General features: G+C 32.9%; 1 protein-coding gene across 2 annotated transcripts in view; it reads left to right on the top strand.

Annotated features, from left to right (window-relative positions):
- LOC143059895 (uncharacterized) overlaps positions 1-18,723 on the top strand; it is an 82,040-nt gene that overhangs the window by 246 nt on the left and 63,071 nt on the right. The window contains exon 2 of one of the 2 annotated variants that reach the window (XM_076233490.1): positions 14,889-18,382. The exons of the other annotated variant lie outside the window; for it this stretch is intronic. Within the exon in view, the coding sequence (XP_076089605.1) occupies positions 14,892-16,571 (1,680 nt within the window). The 5' untranslated portion in view covers positions 14,889-14,891 and the 3' untranslated portion in view covers positions 16,572-18,382. Of the gene's footprint in view, positions 1-14,888; positions 18,383-18,723 lie in introns of those variants that run through there. 2 annotated transcript variants of the gene reach the window in all.

Raw genomic sequence — 18,723 nt, 5'->3', positions numbered from 1 at the left:
TGTACTGATCATCTAATATCTGTGCCTAATATCAAAAATAACCCCTTTATCTCAATAAAACCTATTAAGCATTTTTAACTTTGTAACAATTTGCTCTACTTCAGATTGTTTTTATTATTTTTTAGTATTAATGCATGATTCTGTGGTCAAGTAAGCTGGATCACCAAACTTTAATTCCATAAAGGAGATAACAAGTGCTATTTTCACAACAGTTTAAAAGCAACTGTCCCTTTACATGATTTATTTATGTTTCTTTAATTAATTGCTATTGATAATTTTACCCCCTTCTTCTGTAGCATTTTGATTGGTTGCAGCGTTTTATTTTGGCTCTATAAAAGATATCAAGACTAAGTTCATTCCAATTAGCTTTGTTGTTTTAACTTTTTATTTACATATATTGAGCTATGAATCAGTTACTACATACAAACTTTGATACAATATTTATAAGTAAAAAGGAAAATACCAAATGAAAGTTCCATATCAAATGGCAAAATCAAAAGCTTGAACACATGAAATGGATGGAAAACAACTGTTATATTAAAAAATAACTATATTCAAAGAGAAGTATTAGATACTGAAGGGACATTCAAAAAACAAATAGGACAGACAAAAACCAACAACAACAACTGAATCACAGACTCCTGACTTGGGACAGGCACATAATGGATAAAAAAGAAGATGTGGTATGATTGCCAATGAGACAGCTCTCCACAAGAGACCAAATGACACAGAAATTAACAGCTATAGGTCACTGTAGGGCCTTCAACAATGAGCAAAGCCCATACCGCATAGTCAGCTATAGAAGGCCCTGAAATAACTAATGTAAAACAAGAAAAACAAAAGAACTAACGACCTAATAAATGTACAAACAAGAATGTGTCCAAAGTACACGGATGCCCCACTTGCACTATCATTTTCTATGTTCAGTGGACCGTGAAATTGGAGTAAAAAAACCTCTAATTTGGCATTTAAATTAGAAAGATCATATCATAGGGAACATGTGTACTAAGTTTCAAGTTGATTGGATTTCAACTTCATCAAAAACTACCTTGACCAAAAACTTTAACCTGAAGCGGGACAGACGGACGGACGGACGGACGGACGAACAGACGAACAGAAGAACCGACGCACAGACCAGAAAACATAATGCCCTTCTACTATCTTAGGTGGGGCATAAAATTGAAAGAAAAAAACAAAAATGTAACAATGCAACAAATGACAATCACTGAATTACTGACTTCTGACTTGGGACAGGCACATACATACAGAATGTGGTGGAGTTAAACATGTTAGCGGGATCCCAACCCTTCCCTAATCTGGGAGGGTGTAACAGTACAACATAAGAACGAACTATAAAAATCATTTGAAAAAGGCTTGACTCATCAGATAGAAATACATATAACAACCAGGTGCTCCGCAGGGCGCAGCTTTATACGACCGCAGAGGTCGAACCCTGAACAGTTGGGGCAAGTATGGACAAAACCTTCAAGCATGATACAGCTCTGAATTTGGATTGTGATCAAATTTTTGACATTACATGGTTTTTTTTACACAAAACAAATGTCAAGATTTTACAAATCAATTAAAGATTTCTTCTTCAAACTTATTTAAATCTAAAATTAAATAGTTGACACAGCATAGGTTTCTGACACAGAATGAATGTGGTCTAATGAACTTAAAATTTTTTTTTTGCCTTTGAGCAATTCACTATGCTGTTGAATATTAATCCTCTCAAAAAAATGTTTGAAGAAATTTTCTTTTTATTTATGAAATCTGAAATGAGAAAAAATTAACCCCCCCCCCCATTTTTTTTCACATCCCCGTTTCCCTTTTTCCAAAACTAATATTAATTCAAAATTCTAATGGAGTTTGCAACAATTACTACTCTTTTAAATAGATCATAAAATATTAAAATGTAAAATAAAGTGCTTGTTATCACTGAATGGTAAAGATTGGTTGGTAGTAAAAGTGAATATGCATTGTTTATTGTATAAAACAATAAAAAAAACTTCATCAGCAACATTTTATATTGGCAAATTTCCAATGAAGTTATTTACATAAAGTTATTGGCAAATAAAAATAGAAAATGACATCATAGTCATGTCTGGCAAATGTCCAACATACATTATCTAAAAACATTTTAGATAAGATAAGGAAAAAAAGCTTCATCAGCAACATTTTATATTGGCAAATTTCAAATGAAGTTATTTACATAAAGTTATTGGCAAATAAAAATAGAAAATGACATCATAGTCATGTCTGGCAAATTTCCAACATATATTATCAACTACTATTCTATACAAAGAAAGATAACTCCAATTGAAAATTTCTTGCTATTGCACAATATTGTGCAATTAGATATTTCTTGCTATTGTGCAATACTGTGCAATTAAAAATTTCTTGCTATTGCACAATACTTGATATGGAATCCTGATTTGCACCAACTTGAAAACTGGGCCCATAATCAAAAATCAAAGTACATGTTTAGATAAAGCATATCAAATAAGCCCAAGAATTTAATTTTTGTTAAAATCAAACTAAGTTTGATTTTGGACCCTTTGGACCTTAATGTAGACCAATTTGAAAACTGGATCAAAAATTAAGAATCTACATACACAGTTAGATTTGGCATATCAAAGAACCCATTTATTCAATTTTTGATGAAATCAAACAAAGTTTAATTTTGGACCCCCATTTGGACCAACTTGAAAACTAGGCCAATAATTAAAAATCTAAGTACATTTTTAAATTCAGCATATCAAAGAACCCCAAGGATTCAATTTTTGTTAAAATCAAACTAAGTTTAATTTTGGACCCTTTGGACCTTAATGTAGACCAATTTGAAAACGGGACCAAAAATTAAGAATCTACATACATAGTTAGATTTGGCATATCAAAGAACCCCAATTATTCAATTTTTGGACCCTTTGGGCCCCTTATTCCTAAACTGTTGGGACCAAAACTCCCAAAATCAAACCCAACCTTTCTTTTATGGTCATAAACCTTGTGTTTAAATTTCATTGATTTCTATTTACTTATACTAAAGTTATAGTGCGAAAACCAAGAAAATGCTTATTTGGGCCCTTTTTGGCCCCTAATTCCTAAAATGTTGGGACCAAAACTCCCAAAATCAATCCCAACCGTCCTTTTGTGGTCATAAACCTTGTGTCAAAATTTCATAGATTCCTATTCACTTAAACTAAAGTTATAGTGCGAAAACCAAGAAAATGCTTATTTGGGCCCTTTTTGGCCCCTAATTCCTAAAATGTTGGGACCAAAACTCCCAAAATCAATCCCAACCTTCCTTTTGTGGTCATTAACCTTGTGTTAAAATTTCATTGATTTCTATTCACTTTTACTAAAGTTAGAGTGCGAAAACTAAAAGTATTCGGACGACGTTGACGACGACGACGACATGATAGCAATATACGACCAAAAAATTAAAATTTTTGCGGTCGTATAAAAACATGTGGACGTGCATACCTGTCAACCTGTGACAATGAAAATGCAGGTCATGACCTGCATTGAAGAATCAAATCTCAGGTCATAACGCGTACAAACTTTTTTCGAGCTGAATTTCAGTATTTATGGTACATTTTCTTATAATGTATATCTCTTATAATGTATATCAAAGATACCAAAACATCAATACATGTTCACTTGGTTAAAGTCATTTTAAATCTTATTTATTATTATTTCATTGCACTTTTAAAGATTTTTATAAATTTTGGTAACATAGTCTTATGTTCTTTACTTTTTGTCATCATCTAAAATTTATTTCTCAAATGTAATTTTAAAATGAGACTACTGGCTATGCAGCCTTTAAACATACCATGTAGAGGTATTACATCTATGAACATATATATGGAAGTTTTTAACGACCTTGACTGGCTATACAGCCCTTGCACAGTTTCTATAAACATATATATGGAAGTTTTTAACGACCTTGACTGGCTATACAGCCCTTGCACGGGTTCTATAAACATATATATGGAAGTTTTTAACGACCTTGACTGGCTATACAGCCCTTGCACGGTCGGAGTTTCTATAAACATTGAAAGGAAATTTGACTATGATAAAATATAGTAATACAGTTAAAGGAAGTACAAAAAATGTATAAATGTAAAAAATAATTTTTAAACTTTTTTTTAAAAATTGTATAAAGGTATAAAAATAATGAAAAGTTATTTTTTAATATGTATTTGAATTTTATATTTTAAAGATTTTACCTTTTTCACCCATAAAACGTAAATGTAAGGAATAATTTTGAATGGTGACAAATAAGGGGAAGTAACTCTAGTTCAAATATGTTTGTAAACCAGTAGTGCAATTTATTTACGACCTAAAGCTAAGGTAATTGGTGTTAATTAACAGTGTGTTTGACACCAAAGCTGTCAAGTGGTGAAGCCATGCACTTAATGGGTCACTTAATTTGACAGTTTACATAGCTAGATGAACTGCCTGTTCATGGAAGAATTACGAATTTGCCGGTATTTCAAAGGAATATTACTTATGAAAATCAATCTCAAGGCTAAGAAATACAAGTGAAATCAGGTCATTTTCGGAATTCCCGAGTTATTTCAATGACCCGGCGGGTGTCCCGGGTGATCCCTCAGAATTGTGAAAATCTCAGGTCACACCCGCAGAATACGGGTCAGTTGACAGGTATGGGTCACGTGACTGGGTACTTGTAGGGGCATCCCAACAACAAAAAGACACTAAGTACAGATATGAGAGAACTCACAGTTACTGACAGCTAGTTCAAAGCCATTAACAACTAATATAAAAAATCATACATCTAAGACTAAATTATCAATCAGTACACATCCAACATTCAATGGATTTAGTGTAAAGACATCATAACCAGTCAGAGAACAACATGACCTTGTGCAATGCCAAGATACAGGAGTCGTCAGATTGTAGATCCATAAAAGTGCATATGTATCATATAACAATAATATTTAGTTTGCTTTTAATTTACTGATAACAAAATCAATATTAATACCAAAAAAAATTTTTTTCAAAGATCTAATGACAGTGTTGAATTGGTTACCTTTTAGAAAAAATTATTGAAAGGATAAATAAGTTTACCAGGATCGTTTCTCAAATTCCTGCATAGTAAACAACATCTCTGTAAAAATGAGGATGTGGCAGGTTTAAACCAGGTTTCTGAGTGCTCAACCCTCCCTGGGAAAACAGTGAAATACAACACAACATTAATGACAGCAACATTGTGACAGTATGGAACGCCAACACTGTCTTGTTATGACCATTTTCATTATATGATGTGCATTTACCTTTATATGATGTGCATTTACCTTTATATGCTGTGTTTTTACCTTTATATGATGTGCACTTGTCATTATATTATATGCACTTGTCATTATATGATGTGCAAACACCTTTATATGATGTGCAAATATCCTTATATGATGTGCAAATATCCTTATATGATGTGCAAACATCATTATAGTATGTGCAAACATACTTATATGATGTGCATACATACTCATATGATGTGCAAATATACTTATATGATGTGCAAATATACTTATATGATGTGCAAACATTCTTATATGATGTGCAAACATTCTTATATGATGTGCAAACATTATTACATGATGTGCAAATGTACTTATATTATGTGCAAAGATCCTTATATTATGTGCAAAGATCCTTATATGATGTGCAAATATACTTATAGGATGTGCAAAGATCCTTATATGGTGTATACATATCCTTATATGATGTGCAGTTTCCCTTATATTACGTGCAAACATCTTTATATGATGTGGTTGTGTCATTATATTATGTGCTTGTAATCTTATATTATGTGGTTAGGTTTACTTCATTATATGATGTCGAAACGTCATTATATGATGTGCTTTCATCGTCGTTATGGTCAATGAACATGATTACGATTAGAATGATTACTGTCTACGTCATAACTGATTCCGATCTGCTTCTGTAAATTATTAACCCGGCTCAAATATGTGTCTATCGCTAGCGAAAGTGCAATTTATAGGGAAAATGAGACAAAGCAATTTAACAAAATCAACGTTTCAAACATTTCGGTTGAAGATTAAAATCAGTTGATACAGGAGCTAGTTGAAGAAATCTCCGGCTGTGGAGAAAATGATAACAAATAAGAGCCTTTTATAACTTGCTATTCGGTTGAAGCATAGGCTCCGTGTTGAAGGTCGTACTATGAACTATAATTGTTTCCTCTTACAAATTATGACTTGGATGGAGAGTTGTCTCAGTGGCTCTCATACCACATCTGCTTATTTCTATTTATTACAAAAGACACCATTGAAATCACAGTCTGTTTCAAAAATATTTCATAACAATAGCTATACAATTATCTACTGATGCATACTATGGCGAGATGGTTTGTTTTATAAAATGTTATTGAATAATATTAATCTGTAAATGGTAAGATGTATAATGTAGTATTGAATATGTACAATGATATTACATCTAGTATATCATATAATCTGTGCTACTAAAGGAGTAGACCGATTTCATTGAGTCGCAACTCCTCTAAAACCATACCAAGTCGGAAATATGTGTGATAGGACTTTTAATTTGTCTTTGAACCAATCTTTTTTCCACAGAAAACGCCAATTATGTGAGAAAATACCCAATTTCGAAGACTGCAAGCTTAGTCGACGTAGTGCCCACAAAATGCGAAATGGCTATGTGGGAAATTATAAAAAATGAAAAAGTGGTATCTTTGCTAATGAGACAACTCTCCACAACAGACCAAATTACACAGAAACTAATGACTATAGGTCACCATACGGTATTCAACAATGAGCACATATTGGCATATACAGATTGTTTATTTTCAACTTATTTTAATAAAGATTTTTTTAATTGCTAATAAAATTCTGAAACATTAGTACTAGTATGTCAACAGATTTGGAGTAGCGTTAACGATTTCTGAGATATAAGGGGTTGATTCCTGATGAAGTGTTTTAGATTTAATTTTTCGTCCAATTAGATCGGATTTTACCTTTGTGGTACTTATTTTGATCCTTTTCGGTAATGGCAACGGATTTTACGTAGACGATACAGTTATTGAGTTAAAAGGGGGGGGGACACTGAAAATCACACTTTGCCACACTTTTTCCAATTTAGGGTATTTAATATTTTTATTTTCCAACCGAGATGAATGGGGTGACGCCCGTCTTTCGCATTTTGTTCCTCTTTTTCGTCTCTTTAACAAAAAATAGAATAAAAAGCATTAACTTTGTCATTACTGTGTCCACCTTATTACTGTATCATCATTCTTTGTTTCAACACTTGCCCACTCGCTGGCGTCTCCTTGTATCATCGGTACAGCGGATATAGGTACTAACCAAGGGGTCGTGATCGATTTTTCTTCTGACACGGTACGAAAATCTTTGTTTTGTTTACATTATATCAATGTGTACTTCAATCTAAACATATTTGTTGTTTTAAGAAATGTTTTGGTCGTAGGTTGGTGATTAGTCTCACTATTTGCCCAAAACAAGAATCCTTACTAAAACATGTGCAAATACTTGTCAAAGAAGTTGGCGCTCGTCTCATCCGATATGATTCTATATTCATTGCAACTCTTTTTCTGATAGAAGGCCACTGTTTGTGCGTAATAAGTATAGCTGTTTCAATAATTGGCATTGAAATATTTTGTACATATGTTATTTTTCGATATTTTATTCCGACAAGAAGCGTTGTGTATAGCTGACCACATGAATCGTTCTGTACGGTGCATAGTTAAATGAATGTACGGTATATAGTTTTTCATGCTTCGAAGTACCTACAAAGCTATATCCGCTGTACCGATGATACAAAATAGTAATTATAATTCGGAATACTTTGCTTGCTTGTGACAATGGTGTTCGACAAGGAGAAAACTTATCACCTTTCCTATTTTATTTACTTTTGATTGACTAAAATAATTTCTTAGTGACTAGAAATATTACATGACTTAACAGAACTATACCAGAAGATCTGGAAAGAGAATTAGAAATATATCTTAAGTGTTTTGTTATATTGTTTGCAGATGACACGGTGTTGTTGGCTGAAACAGCACAGGACCTGCAGACTCAACTAAATGCTTTCCATGATTATTGTAAGGCTTGGAACTTGAAAGGAAAGTTGTCAAAATTAAAGTCTTAGTGAGTTTTTTTTTTGGACGGATGCCAAAAAATCTCCGATTTTCTTACAATGATACTTACATTGAGATGATAAAACAATATAACTATTTGGGTATTGTTGTTACTAAAACGGGAAATTTCAATATGACAAAAAAAAATTATCCGATAAGGCTTTAAGCCATGTACGAAAACTTGAAAACAGGAAGGATGTATAAGATTTCTGTAAAATGTCAACTTCAGCTTGTTCGTTTATAAAAAATATATAAACACGTGCGTTTGTCCTCCAGCTAATGGCTTAGTAATTTTGAAACCTCTCTCTCTCTTGTTTTGTATATACTGTAAATAGTTATTATTTTTATCTCTGTATACTGATGTCATACATTGACATTGCTATTATATAGATTTAGAGGCCATAAGTATACCGGTATGGATGATTGATTGACTGTTATTTCGCGCAACTTTCAACACTTTCATGCTATTTCGTGGCGGTGAGTTTATATTGGTGGAGAAAGCAAAAGTGCCCGGAGAGACCCCCTGACCTTCGTTTGGAAAACATACAATTCTGGTCAATTAAGATTGGAATCGAGCTTACCTGCCACGTGCGGGATTTGAAATCGCACACCTAAGGGTTGACATGCTAGTGATACAGCAGTTCGACTACTTATAAAAAAGAAGAAGTGGTATGACTGCTAAAGAGACAACTCTCCACAAGAGGTCAAAATGACACAGAAATTAACAAGTAAAGGTCACCGTACGGCCTACAACAATGATCAAAGCCCATACCGCATATTCAGCTATAAAAGGCCACGAAATGACAATGTAACCACTCGACCTCCCAGCGCCCATCACTTTCACCCGAAATGGATGAAAGGAGATATGGAATGAACCTGAACTCGGTGTATTACATTAACGTGCAGCTTTTAATCATGTTTTTTGTGCATATATTTCACAGTTTCAACTATAGATGATTATGGGTGGATTCTTGAGGTCCAGCAGCAAATTGATATATGCATATTCGTACAAGAACATGTTTAACCCCGCCGCATTTTTGCGCCTGTCCCAAGTCAGGAGCCTCTGGCCTTTGTTAGTCTTGTATTATTTTAATTTTAGTTTCTTGTGTACAATTTGGAAATTAGTATGGCGTAAATTATCACTGAACTAGTATATATTTGTTTAGGGGCCAGCTGAAGGACGCCTCCGGGTGCGGGAATTTCTCGCTACATTGAAGACCTGTTGGTGACTTTCTGCTGTTGTTTTTTTATTTGGTCGGGTTGTTGTCTCTTTGACACATTCCCCATTTCCATTCTCAATTTTGATGTGGTATGAATATTAACCCTGTTTTGTACTAGACCGACACCCTGAGCCGGACTTTTTAACATGCTAGTTCAAAAGGAAGCATTCCGAAGGAAGACATGTATTTCACCTTACCCGGACACATTTTTCTGATTCCGAGCCGACCAGCTTTTGCTCTTAATCCTTAATCCCGCGTGCTTATATAATTAGCTGGGAAGCAGCATGTAAATAAGAATTTTAAAGTCTTTGGTTTTGACCCGGCCGGGGTTCGAACCCACGACCTCTCTCACTCAAGGCGAACATACTACGACGAAAGTACCACCACTAGACATGCAGTAACCCGCAATATAAAAGGTTTCGTGGGAAGCCGCTCATATACTAGTATTCACCTCTAGACTCAATTAAACAGGGCTAACTTACCGACCATTGATATTTTTATGTGAGGGTGGGGGGCAAGTTGTTTTTTAAACGTTTGATTCTAAATTTCTTGAAAGAGATTTTATCTATTTCAGAAGGGAAGCGAAATAGTTTGTTTCTATTCAAAATGAGGAAAAAATAAAACAATGATGAAACTTAAAAAAAAAAAAAACCATGTTTTTTGTTGTTTTTTTAATTTCGAAAAAGGAAATACACGTGCTCCTTCCCTCAAACTAGAGTCGGTGTCTAACACATTTATTTATTAATATATAATGTACAGATCATCTGTTTCAGCTTTGGATACAAGGATCTGACAACACGTCATTTTATTTTCTGTCCTTGTATATATTACATCAGCCAATGACATTTCAGCCTTCAAATTTTTGAAGGTGTGTATCAATCCAACAAAACCAGAGAATTGAGCGTTTTTAATCTGGTGTCTAAATGAACTTAAAACATGCACTGCATTTATTTATTTTTTACTGAGACCTGTTGTTCTCTTACATATAGAGAGTGGTGTTTTGGATTTCCAAAGTGAAGATTTACGGCAGCGGCTTTTAATATTTTGCGTTTATCCTGGAAACATAATAGATTTAAAAAAAACAAATAGTGCAATGTGTCTGAATATACTCTATAGTAAAGGTACTTTTTGGGCAGTTTTGGCTTTTCAGAGTTTTGTTGTTTTATTGGCTATTATCTTGATAACTAATAATAGAGAAATCTTTTCTTGCAAGGTATAGACAAGAACATATATAATCAAAGTACTGAAGTATGAAAATCGTTTGCGACTTCAGGGAACTAGTTTATTCTTATGTTGCACTGTTATACCACTTTCCAGGTTAGGGGGGGGGGGGGGTCCCGCTAACATGTTTTACCCCGCCACATTATTTATGTATGTGCCTGTCCCAAGTCAGGAGCCTGTAATTCAGTGGTTGTCGTTTGTTTTTGTGTTACATATTTGTTTTTCGTTCATTTTTTTTTACATAAATAAGGCCGTTAATTTTCTCGTTTGAATTGTTTTACATTTTCTTATCGGGGCCTTTTATAGCTGACTATGCGGTATGGGCTTTGCTCATTGTTGAAGGCCGTACGATGACCTATAGTTGTTAATGTTTGTGTCATTTTGGTCTTTTGTGGATAGTTGTCTCATTGGCAATCATATCACATCTTCTTTTTTATATTAGTTTGGATTTGCCGTTTGTGGTTTCATTAATATTTACCACACCTTCATTCAATAATAGCATCAGATGAAAAATTCTCTGCTAGAAGAAATTGTTGAAACTAAATTTTCAGGTTTTAACAATTCAGATGAGCGAAACGAGGCATAAAGATTGATGCCTACGGTTGACGAAGAATTCGCCATAACATTATACCGCGGCAAATTTATAACTATATAAGATTGAATGCCACTTTTCCTATCCCCTCTTTTTTTTATTACAAATGACCGGTTCCTTATATGAGCCATTACTCTATCAGAGTCCGATTTATTCCCAATTGTTTGTGTCTATCTTGAGAATATATAAAGAGAAACTCGAACAGCTAACCATGATCAGAAAGGCAATATTTACATAAATGAAAATACTAAACTTCGTGTATTATCTTCTTATAGAAAAATTGCTAACGTTAGGTATACCGAAATTGACAAATATAATGCCTTCCCTCGTTAAAACGATCATATAGCATGACATAAAAGAATTATTTATTCAATTCAATAACCTTAACCGTATTGAAGACTCCGTATGTTTATTATTAAAGATTTGCGATTTAAACAAAACTTTGCAATTCATATATATTTTTTACAATTTTCCAACAATATCAGATGTGATTTTTTTGCATCTTAAAACGAGGTACTAACATGCTAAGGTTTATCTCAAGTCTCAACCATTTTCCAAACGGTAGCAACAGATTTGATCCTAATTAGTAGTAACGGTTACTCCGCAGACGCAGATCGGAATCAGTTATGACGTAGACAGTAATCATTCTAATCGTAATCATGTTCATTGACCATAACGACGATGAAAGCACATCATATAATGACGTTTCGACATCATATAATGAAGTAAACCTAACCACATAATATAAGATTACAAGCACATAATATAATGACACAACCACATCATATAAAGATGTTTGCACGTAATATAAGGGAAACTGCACATCATATAATGATATGTACACATCATATAAGTATATTTGCACAGCATATAAGTATATTTGCACATCATATAAGGATCTTACAACATAATATAAGCATATTTTCACATCACATAAGAATGTTTGCACATCATATAAGTACATTTGCACATCATATAAGTATATTTGCACATCATATAAGTATATATGCGCATCATATAAGTATGTTTGCACATCATATAATGATGTTTGCACATCATATAATGATGTTTGCACATCATATAAGGATATTTGCACATCATATGATGACAAGTGCACATCATATAAAGGTAAATGCACATCATATAAAGGTAAATGCACATCATATAAAGGTAAATGCACAACATATAATGAAAAATGGGTTAATAAGACAGTGTTGGCGTTCCATATGACAGCAACATTGCTAATATATGTGGTATGATTGCTAATGAAACAACTCTTCACAAGAGACAGAATGACACAAAAATTAACAACTATATGTCACAGTACGGCCTTCAGTAATAATTAAGCAAAGCCCATACTGCATAGTCAGCTATAAAAGGCCCCTAAATGACAAATGTAAAACAATTCAAATGTGTTAACATTAAATTATATTGTGTCTCTTCCTCAACTTTAGGAAGTTATGAGTTGTAAGATTATTCATTTGTAAAACCTGTTTTAATTAGTTCATCATTCAGGATTTCTTCAACAATTTTTCCAACCTAAAAGGATTTATCAGTGTTATATTTTACTGAAATATCCATCACAAGGGACTGTACATCCAATGCAAATATACGTCATTATGCAACCAGATTTATCAGTTAAAACCACAATTTATAACTAGAGGCTCGTAAGAGCCTGTGTAGCTCACCTTGGTCTATGTGCATATTAAACAAAGGACACAGATGGATTAATGACAAAATTGTGTTTTGGTGATGTTGATATGTTTGTAGATCTTACTTAACTGAACATTCTTGCTTCTTACAATTATCTCTATTTATAATGAACTTGGCCCATTAGTTACAGAGGAAAATAGTTTGTTAAAATTTACAAAAATTTACAAAATTTATGAAAATTATTAAAAATTGACTATAAAGAACAATAACTCCTAAGGGGGTCAATTGACCATTTTGGTCATGTTGACTTATTTGTTGATCTTACTTTGCTGAACATTATTGCTGTTTACAATTTATCTCTATCTATAATAATATTCAAGATAATAACTAAAAACAGCAAAATTTCCTTAAAAATTACCAATTCAGGGGCAGCAACCCAACAATCGGTTGTCCGATTCATCTGAAAATTTCAGGGCAGATAGATCTTGACTTGCAAAACACTTTAACCTCATGTCTGAATGCTCTTAATGCTTTAGTTTCAGAGTTATAAGCCAAAATCTACATTTTACCCCTATGTTCTATTTTTAGCGGCCATCTTGGTTGGTTGGCTGGGTCACGCCACACATTTTTTAAACTAGATACCCCAATGATGATTGTGGTAAGTTTGGTTAAATTTGGCCCAGTAGTTTCAGATGAGAAGATTTTTGTAAAAGTTAACGACGACGGACGCCAAGTGATGAGAAAATCTCACTCTGCCCTTCGGGCCAGGTGATCTAAAAACTGTGTATATATCTGTCAGCGGTAGATAAAAGTTGAGAATATGTTTATGCAAAATAACTGGTTCATATCTAAATTAACTTGCTTTATACACAAAATTACTCAAAAATTTAGGGTGAGATATCCAATTTCAAACAAGAATCTACCAGTTCAGCTAAACTTTTCTTATCAAATCTTTGTATCGACAAAAGCCTTAGTAAAGGTTTTTAATTAATTTGTGGTAACAAAATCCCTGATTTAATAATTTACCAGTTACACATAAATTTTGTTCACTGATATCTAAAATGTGACTATAGACATTGGCAGAGCAACAAGTTATGAAATATACATACCATAAGAAGAGACCAAAAGAACATTACCTTCTAAAAAGGGGAAGTTAACTATCGATGAAAAATAAGCTCTTTTGTTGTAAATTCTTGTACACAGATTCTAGTGAGAAACTGAAATATTTCAATCTAGAAAGGGACAATTATTGCTATATGTATAAGATTTATGTAAAGTTACCTTGGGTAAATTTCTGCAGTAAATTACCAGTATAAAATTCCTGATTATTTTAAGCAAAATATCATTATTGTTTAACCATGAATCATCAAGGTGACCACAGTAAGTGATTTTAAAATTATCAATTAAATGTAATTAAAAATGGATCTTGACCAAGATTGGCCAAAAACTCTGATTCATAAATATACAGAAATAGTCTGCTATTATAATTAAATGGTTTCATTTGGTGCCCATAGGAATACCTAAAACCTGTTGATATCCTTTAATGCCAAAACGTACATAGATATTGTCCAGGAGAAAATTTACAGCTATAATCATCTCATTACAGATTCAGTAAGTGTAACCAGCTTACTTTTCCTTTTCTTCTTTTTCCTTACAGTAGAATGCTTTACGAGTTGAAGCAAATATATTTGAAATCAAAATTTTCATTAAGCTTGTCAGAGGTCGTCTTCAGATATATAGTAAGATTGAAATTTAGTATATACAGTTTAGTATGACGTCCATTATCACTGAACTATTACATGTATACATTTTTGTTTAGGGGCCACCTGAAGCACGCCTCCAGGTGTGGGATTTTCTCGCTACATTGAAGACCCATTGGTGGCCTTTGACTGTTATCTGCTCTTTGGTCAGGTTGTTGTCTCTTTAACACATTTCCCATTTCCATTCTCAAGTTTATAATACATTTGTCTATTGTTGTAGCTAGTATGTTGAACAATTTGGACATTGACAAATAGGTTAAATAACTTTACATCTTGTTTATATTCAGGTCATGGCATCTAGTAAACCTATACCATGTGGACCTTGTCAAAAAGGAAAAGTAAACACTAAAGCTGACATCTGGTGTTACAATTGTGAAGAAGGATTATGTTCAACATGTTCCAGTCATCACAAAAAATTCAAAGGAACACGTGATCATAAAACTATTGATATCAAAAGTTATAAACCATCTATCCGAGCTATCAATACAGAATGTGACAAACATGGTCAACAGCTTAACTTGTATTGCCCTAGTCATTTAATGCCTTGCTGTGATGAATGTATTTCCACTAGTCATTCTAAATGTACGGGAATAAAGAGTTTAGCTAGTGTGGTGGAGAAAACAAAAATTGAAAAGTCCACACAATCTGTACAAAAACAAATTGACTCTATAAAGCATTTCCTAGATAAATTGATTAACAACAAATCAAAAAACATTAAAAGGTGTGAAAAAGAAAATGATAACATAAAAGAATTAATTTTTAAAATTCGCAAGGACATAAATAAACATTTAACCCACCTAGAGAAGAAATTATGCAATGAGGCAGATACTATCTGGAATCAGGAAAAATCAAAAGCAAAAGATTTAATAACTGAAATTGAAGGAAAACAGAAAAACTTCAAGGAAATGCAAGACCACTTACATACAGTCATACCACACACTTCAAAACTCCAATCATTTCTAGGAGTACATCAGATTGAACAACAAGTACACCAATGTCAAAGATATGTTGATGATCTGGAAAAAGATGACAGGGCAAAAGAATTTAGCATCAAATTGATGAAAAATAATGAAATAGAAAAGATACTGAGCAAGTTAGGATCACTAGAATCCCTAGGAGAAGTGATTGTTGATAAAACAGAAATAGCCTTGAATAGAGAAACAAGTGTAAAGAAGAAGGCACAAGTACAGTCAAGAGTACAATCAAACATAACGAACATGACAATGAATATAGAGACGAAGATAGAGATCAACATAGAGACGTGGATCAGTGACATGATTTGTCTGATGGATGGAAGAGTTATAGTAGTGGAATATAGGGGTAAAGTTAACCTACTTACTTCTGATGGCAAACTACAGAAACAATTACCTATACCTGGTAAAGCCATAAGTGTAACACAGATCAATCAGAACACTATAGCCATAACTTATCCTGATGAGAAAGCCATTAAGATCTTCAATATGGAGAATGAGAAAGTTACCAAAGTCATCACATTAGACAAAGCATGCCAGGGTTTATCATTCTCCAGTGATTCTATGGCTGTAGGTTTGATTGATGATGAAATCCGTATTAGAGACTTGGAAGGAAATACACTGAAGTCAATACAGGTTGTGAGTGAAGGTTACCTGTGTCGCCTTGTTTACTGTAATGACAGAGTAATCTATAGTGACTGGGAAGGTAAAGCAGTATACTGTGTTGATGAATCAGGTAAACAGATCTGGAGATATACACAGGATTTAAAGGGACCACAAGGACTTTGTACAGATACTTATGGTAACATTATTGTAGCAGACTATCTATCTCATAGAATAATAGTAATATCAAAAGATGGACAGAATAGTAAAGTACTGATAAGTGAAGAGGATGGACTGAAGGATCCTAGGTGTATTTGTTTTAAACATAATGAGTCATCGGGTTATATTTGTGAAAACATTGGCACATACTTGGCAAAATTCAATTTATCTTCTTAATAAGATATGCACAGCAATCAGTAATTTTGGACCATCCAGTAAAATCAACTTATAGTTTAAATTAAAATTAAAATAAATTTTTAGTAAAAGTAGAAATTTTTTAACAAGGTATTATACCATGTACTTTTGTTCCATTATGATGACATATAACATATAAAGAACTTGAGTATTTGAACCGATCTTAACATTTAATTACCATCTACTGAAACATCTGGCAAAGTCCTGTGAATAAACCTATTTATGATTTATAAGTACAGTACAGGAGATTATGTGATGTAAGTTTGTGATATAAATATGCAATGTACAATGACTTTTTACAGACTATAGTATATTGTACTATTCTTTATTGGATGAACTTTTATGATACACATTTATGCATTGTACTATGACTTTTATATATTCCGCTACTCTTCATTTGATGTAATATTGTGATGTACATTTATGTATTGTACTGTAAAATATGATAAGATTGTCGCCCAATGATACAACTATCAAATAGAGACCAAATGAGGTAGATGTAAGCAACTATAGGCAACCAAACGACCTTCAACAATAAGCAAATAAAAGTCCAAGACATGACAAAATATAAAATGATCTAAACAGAAAACTAATGTAATAGAAAAAAGACCTGATGTGTCTTTGTATATTTATAATCTTTACCTTGGAGTTCAGTATTTTTGTTATTTTACTTTTTACCCTTAAGCATAGCTATGATTCCTTGTCAAGGTTTCACTTTAGTTTTGTTCCCTATTGTTTCATTTGATCTTTAAAATTTCTGATTTTCAAATATATTTGCCTTGAGCGTCTAAATGTACATTTAGTGCAGTAAAATGAATGTTATTATGCATTGAACTGTTATGTACTGACAGTACTGTACTGTATAAAAATAATGATGTGATATGCTTGTCAACGAGAAAACATTCCATCAGACCCAAAAGAATGTTGATATTAGCAATAATCACTATATTTTACAAAATTTTCCTTTGATCTTACTGACTAATAACTATAGGTCACTATATATTAATTGATGTGAAAACTATAAACCAACATGAAAATACAGCAAACAGAAACTAACTACAAAACACTGAAAAACAAGTTCCAAACTTTGGACAGGCACATGCACATAAACAACCAAATGGTCAAAATAATTCCCAAATTTAAAATTCCTGATTATTCCACATTTTAATCACTGTATCATGTCATTGTCATCCAGTGTTTATTATATGTAAGCTAATTTCTATGTTGCCTAATCTACATACGACAACTCTTAATTTCCTAGAAATTTTTTTTTAAAGACTTTAGTCAGTGGTAATTTTTGTTCACTGTTTACTATTTGTAAATACTCTTAATTAATTTTCACATCTTCCATAAATCAATCCATTTTTTTTTTATCTTTGATAATACTTTATTGATAGTTTGACATTTGTTAGTGGATACATCAAATATTGGTACCTTATCCTGCGGTATATTGAACCCCCTACTATAGACCTTGAATTTCAAAAATTTAAGCTATTCTAACTCCTTAACATAGTTATAATTCTCCAATAAGTAGTTTGTATGTATTTAATATACTGGAAAAGATATTTTGAAAATTTTACTTAGCCATGGTATTTTGACCCCCCTGCGGTATACTGAACCCCCTACTATAGACCTTGCATTTCAAAAATGCAAGCTATTCTAACTCCTTAACATAGTTATAATACTCTAATAAGAAGTTTGTATGAATTAATATACTGGAAAAGATATTTTGAAAATTTTACATAGCCATGGTATTTTGACCCCCCTGCGATATATTGAACCCCCTACTATAGACCTTAAATTTCAAAAATTCAAGCTATTCTAACTCCTTAACATAGTTATAATACTCCAATAAGTAGTTTGTATGTATTAAACATGCTGGAAAAGATATTTTGAAAATTGTACTTAGCCATGGTATTTTGACCCCCCTGCGGTATATTGAACCCCCTACGGTATATTGAACCCCCTACGGTATATTGAACCCCATACTTAAAACCAGAAATTAAAAAAAATGATAGCCAATAAATTGTAAGTTAGATTATCTGCAAAAACATTTATCAAAAACAGGGGGGTTCAATATACCCAGGGGGGTTCAAAATACCATATGTGAAAAATGACCCCGGGGTCAAAATAC

The sequence above is a fragment of the Mytilus galloprovincialis genome, chromosome 1 (assembly GCF_965363235.1).
Source record: "Mytilus galloprovincialis chromosome 1, xbMytGall1.hap1.1, whole genome shotgun sequence".
Classification (NCBI taxonomy): Eukaryota; Metazoa; Mollusca; class Bivalvia; order Mytilida; family Mytilidae; genus Mytilus; species Mytilus galloprovincialis.
This window is presented reverse-complemented; position numbering and strand designations above follow the sequence as displayed.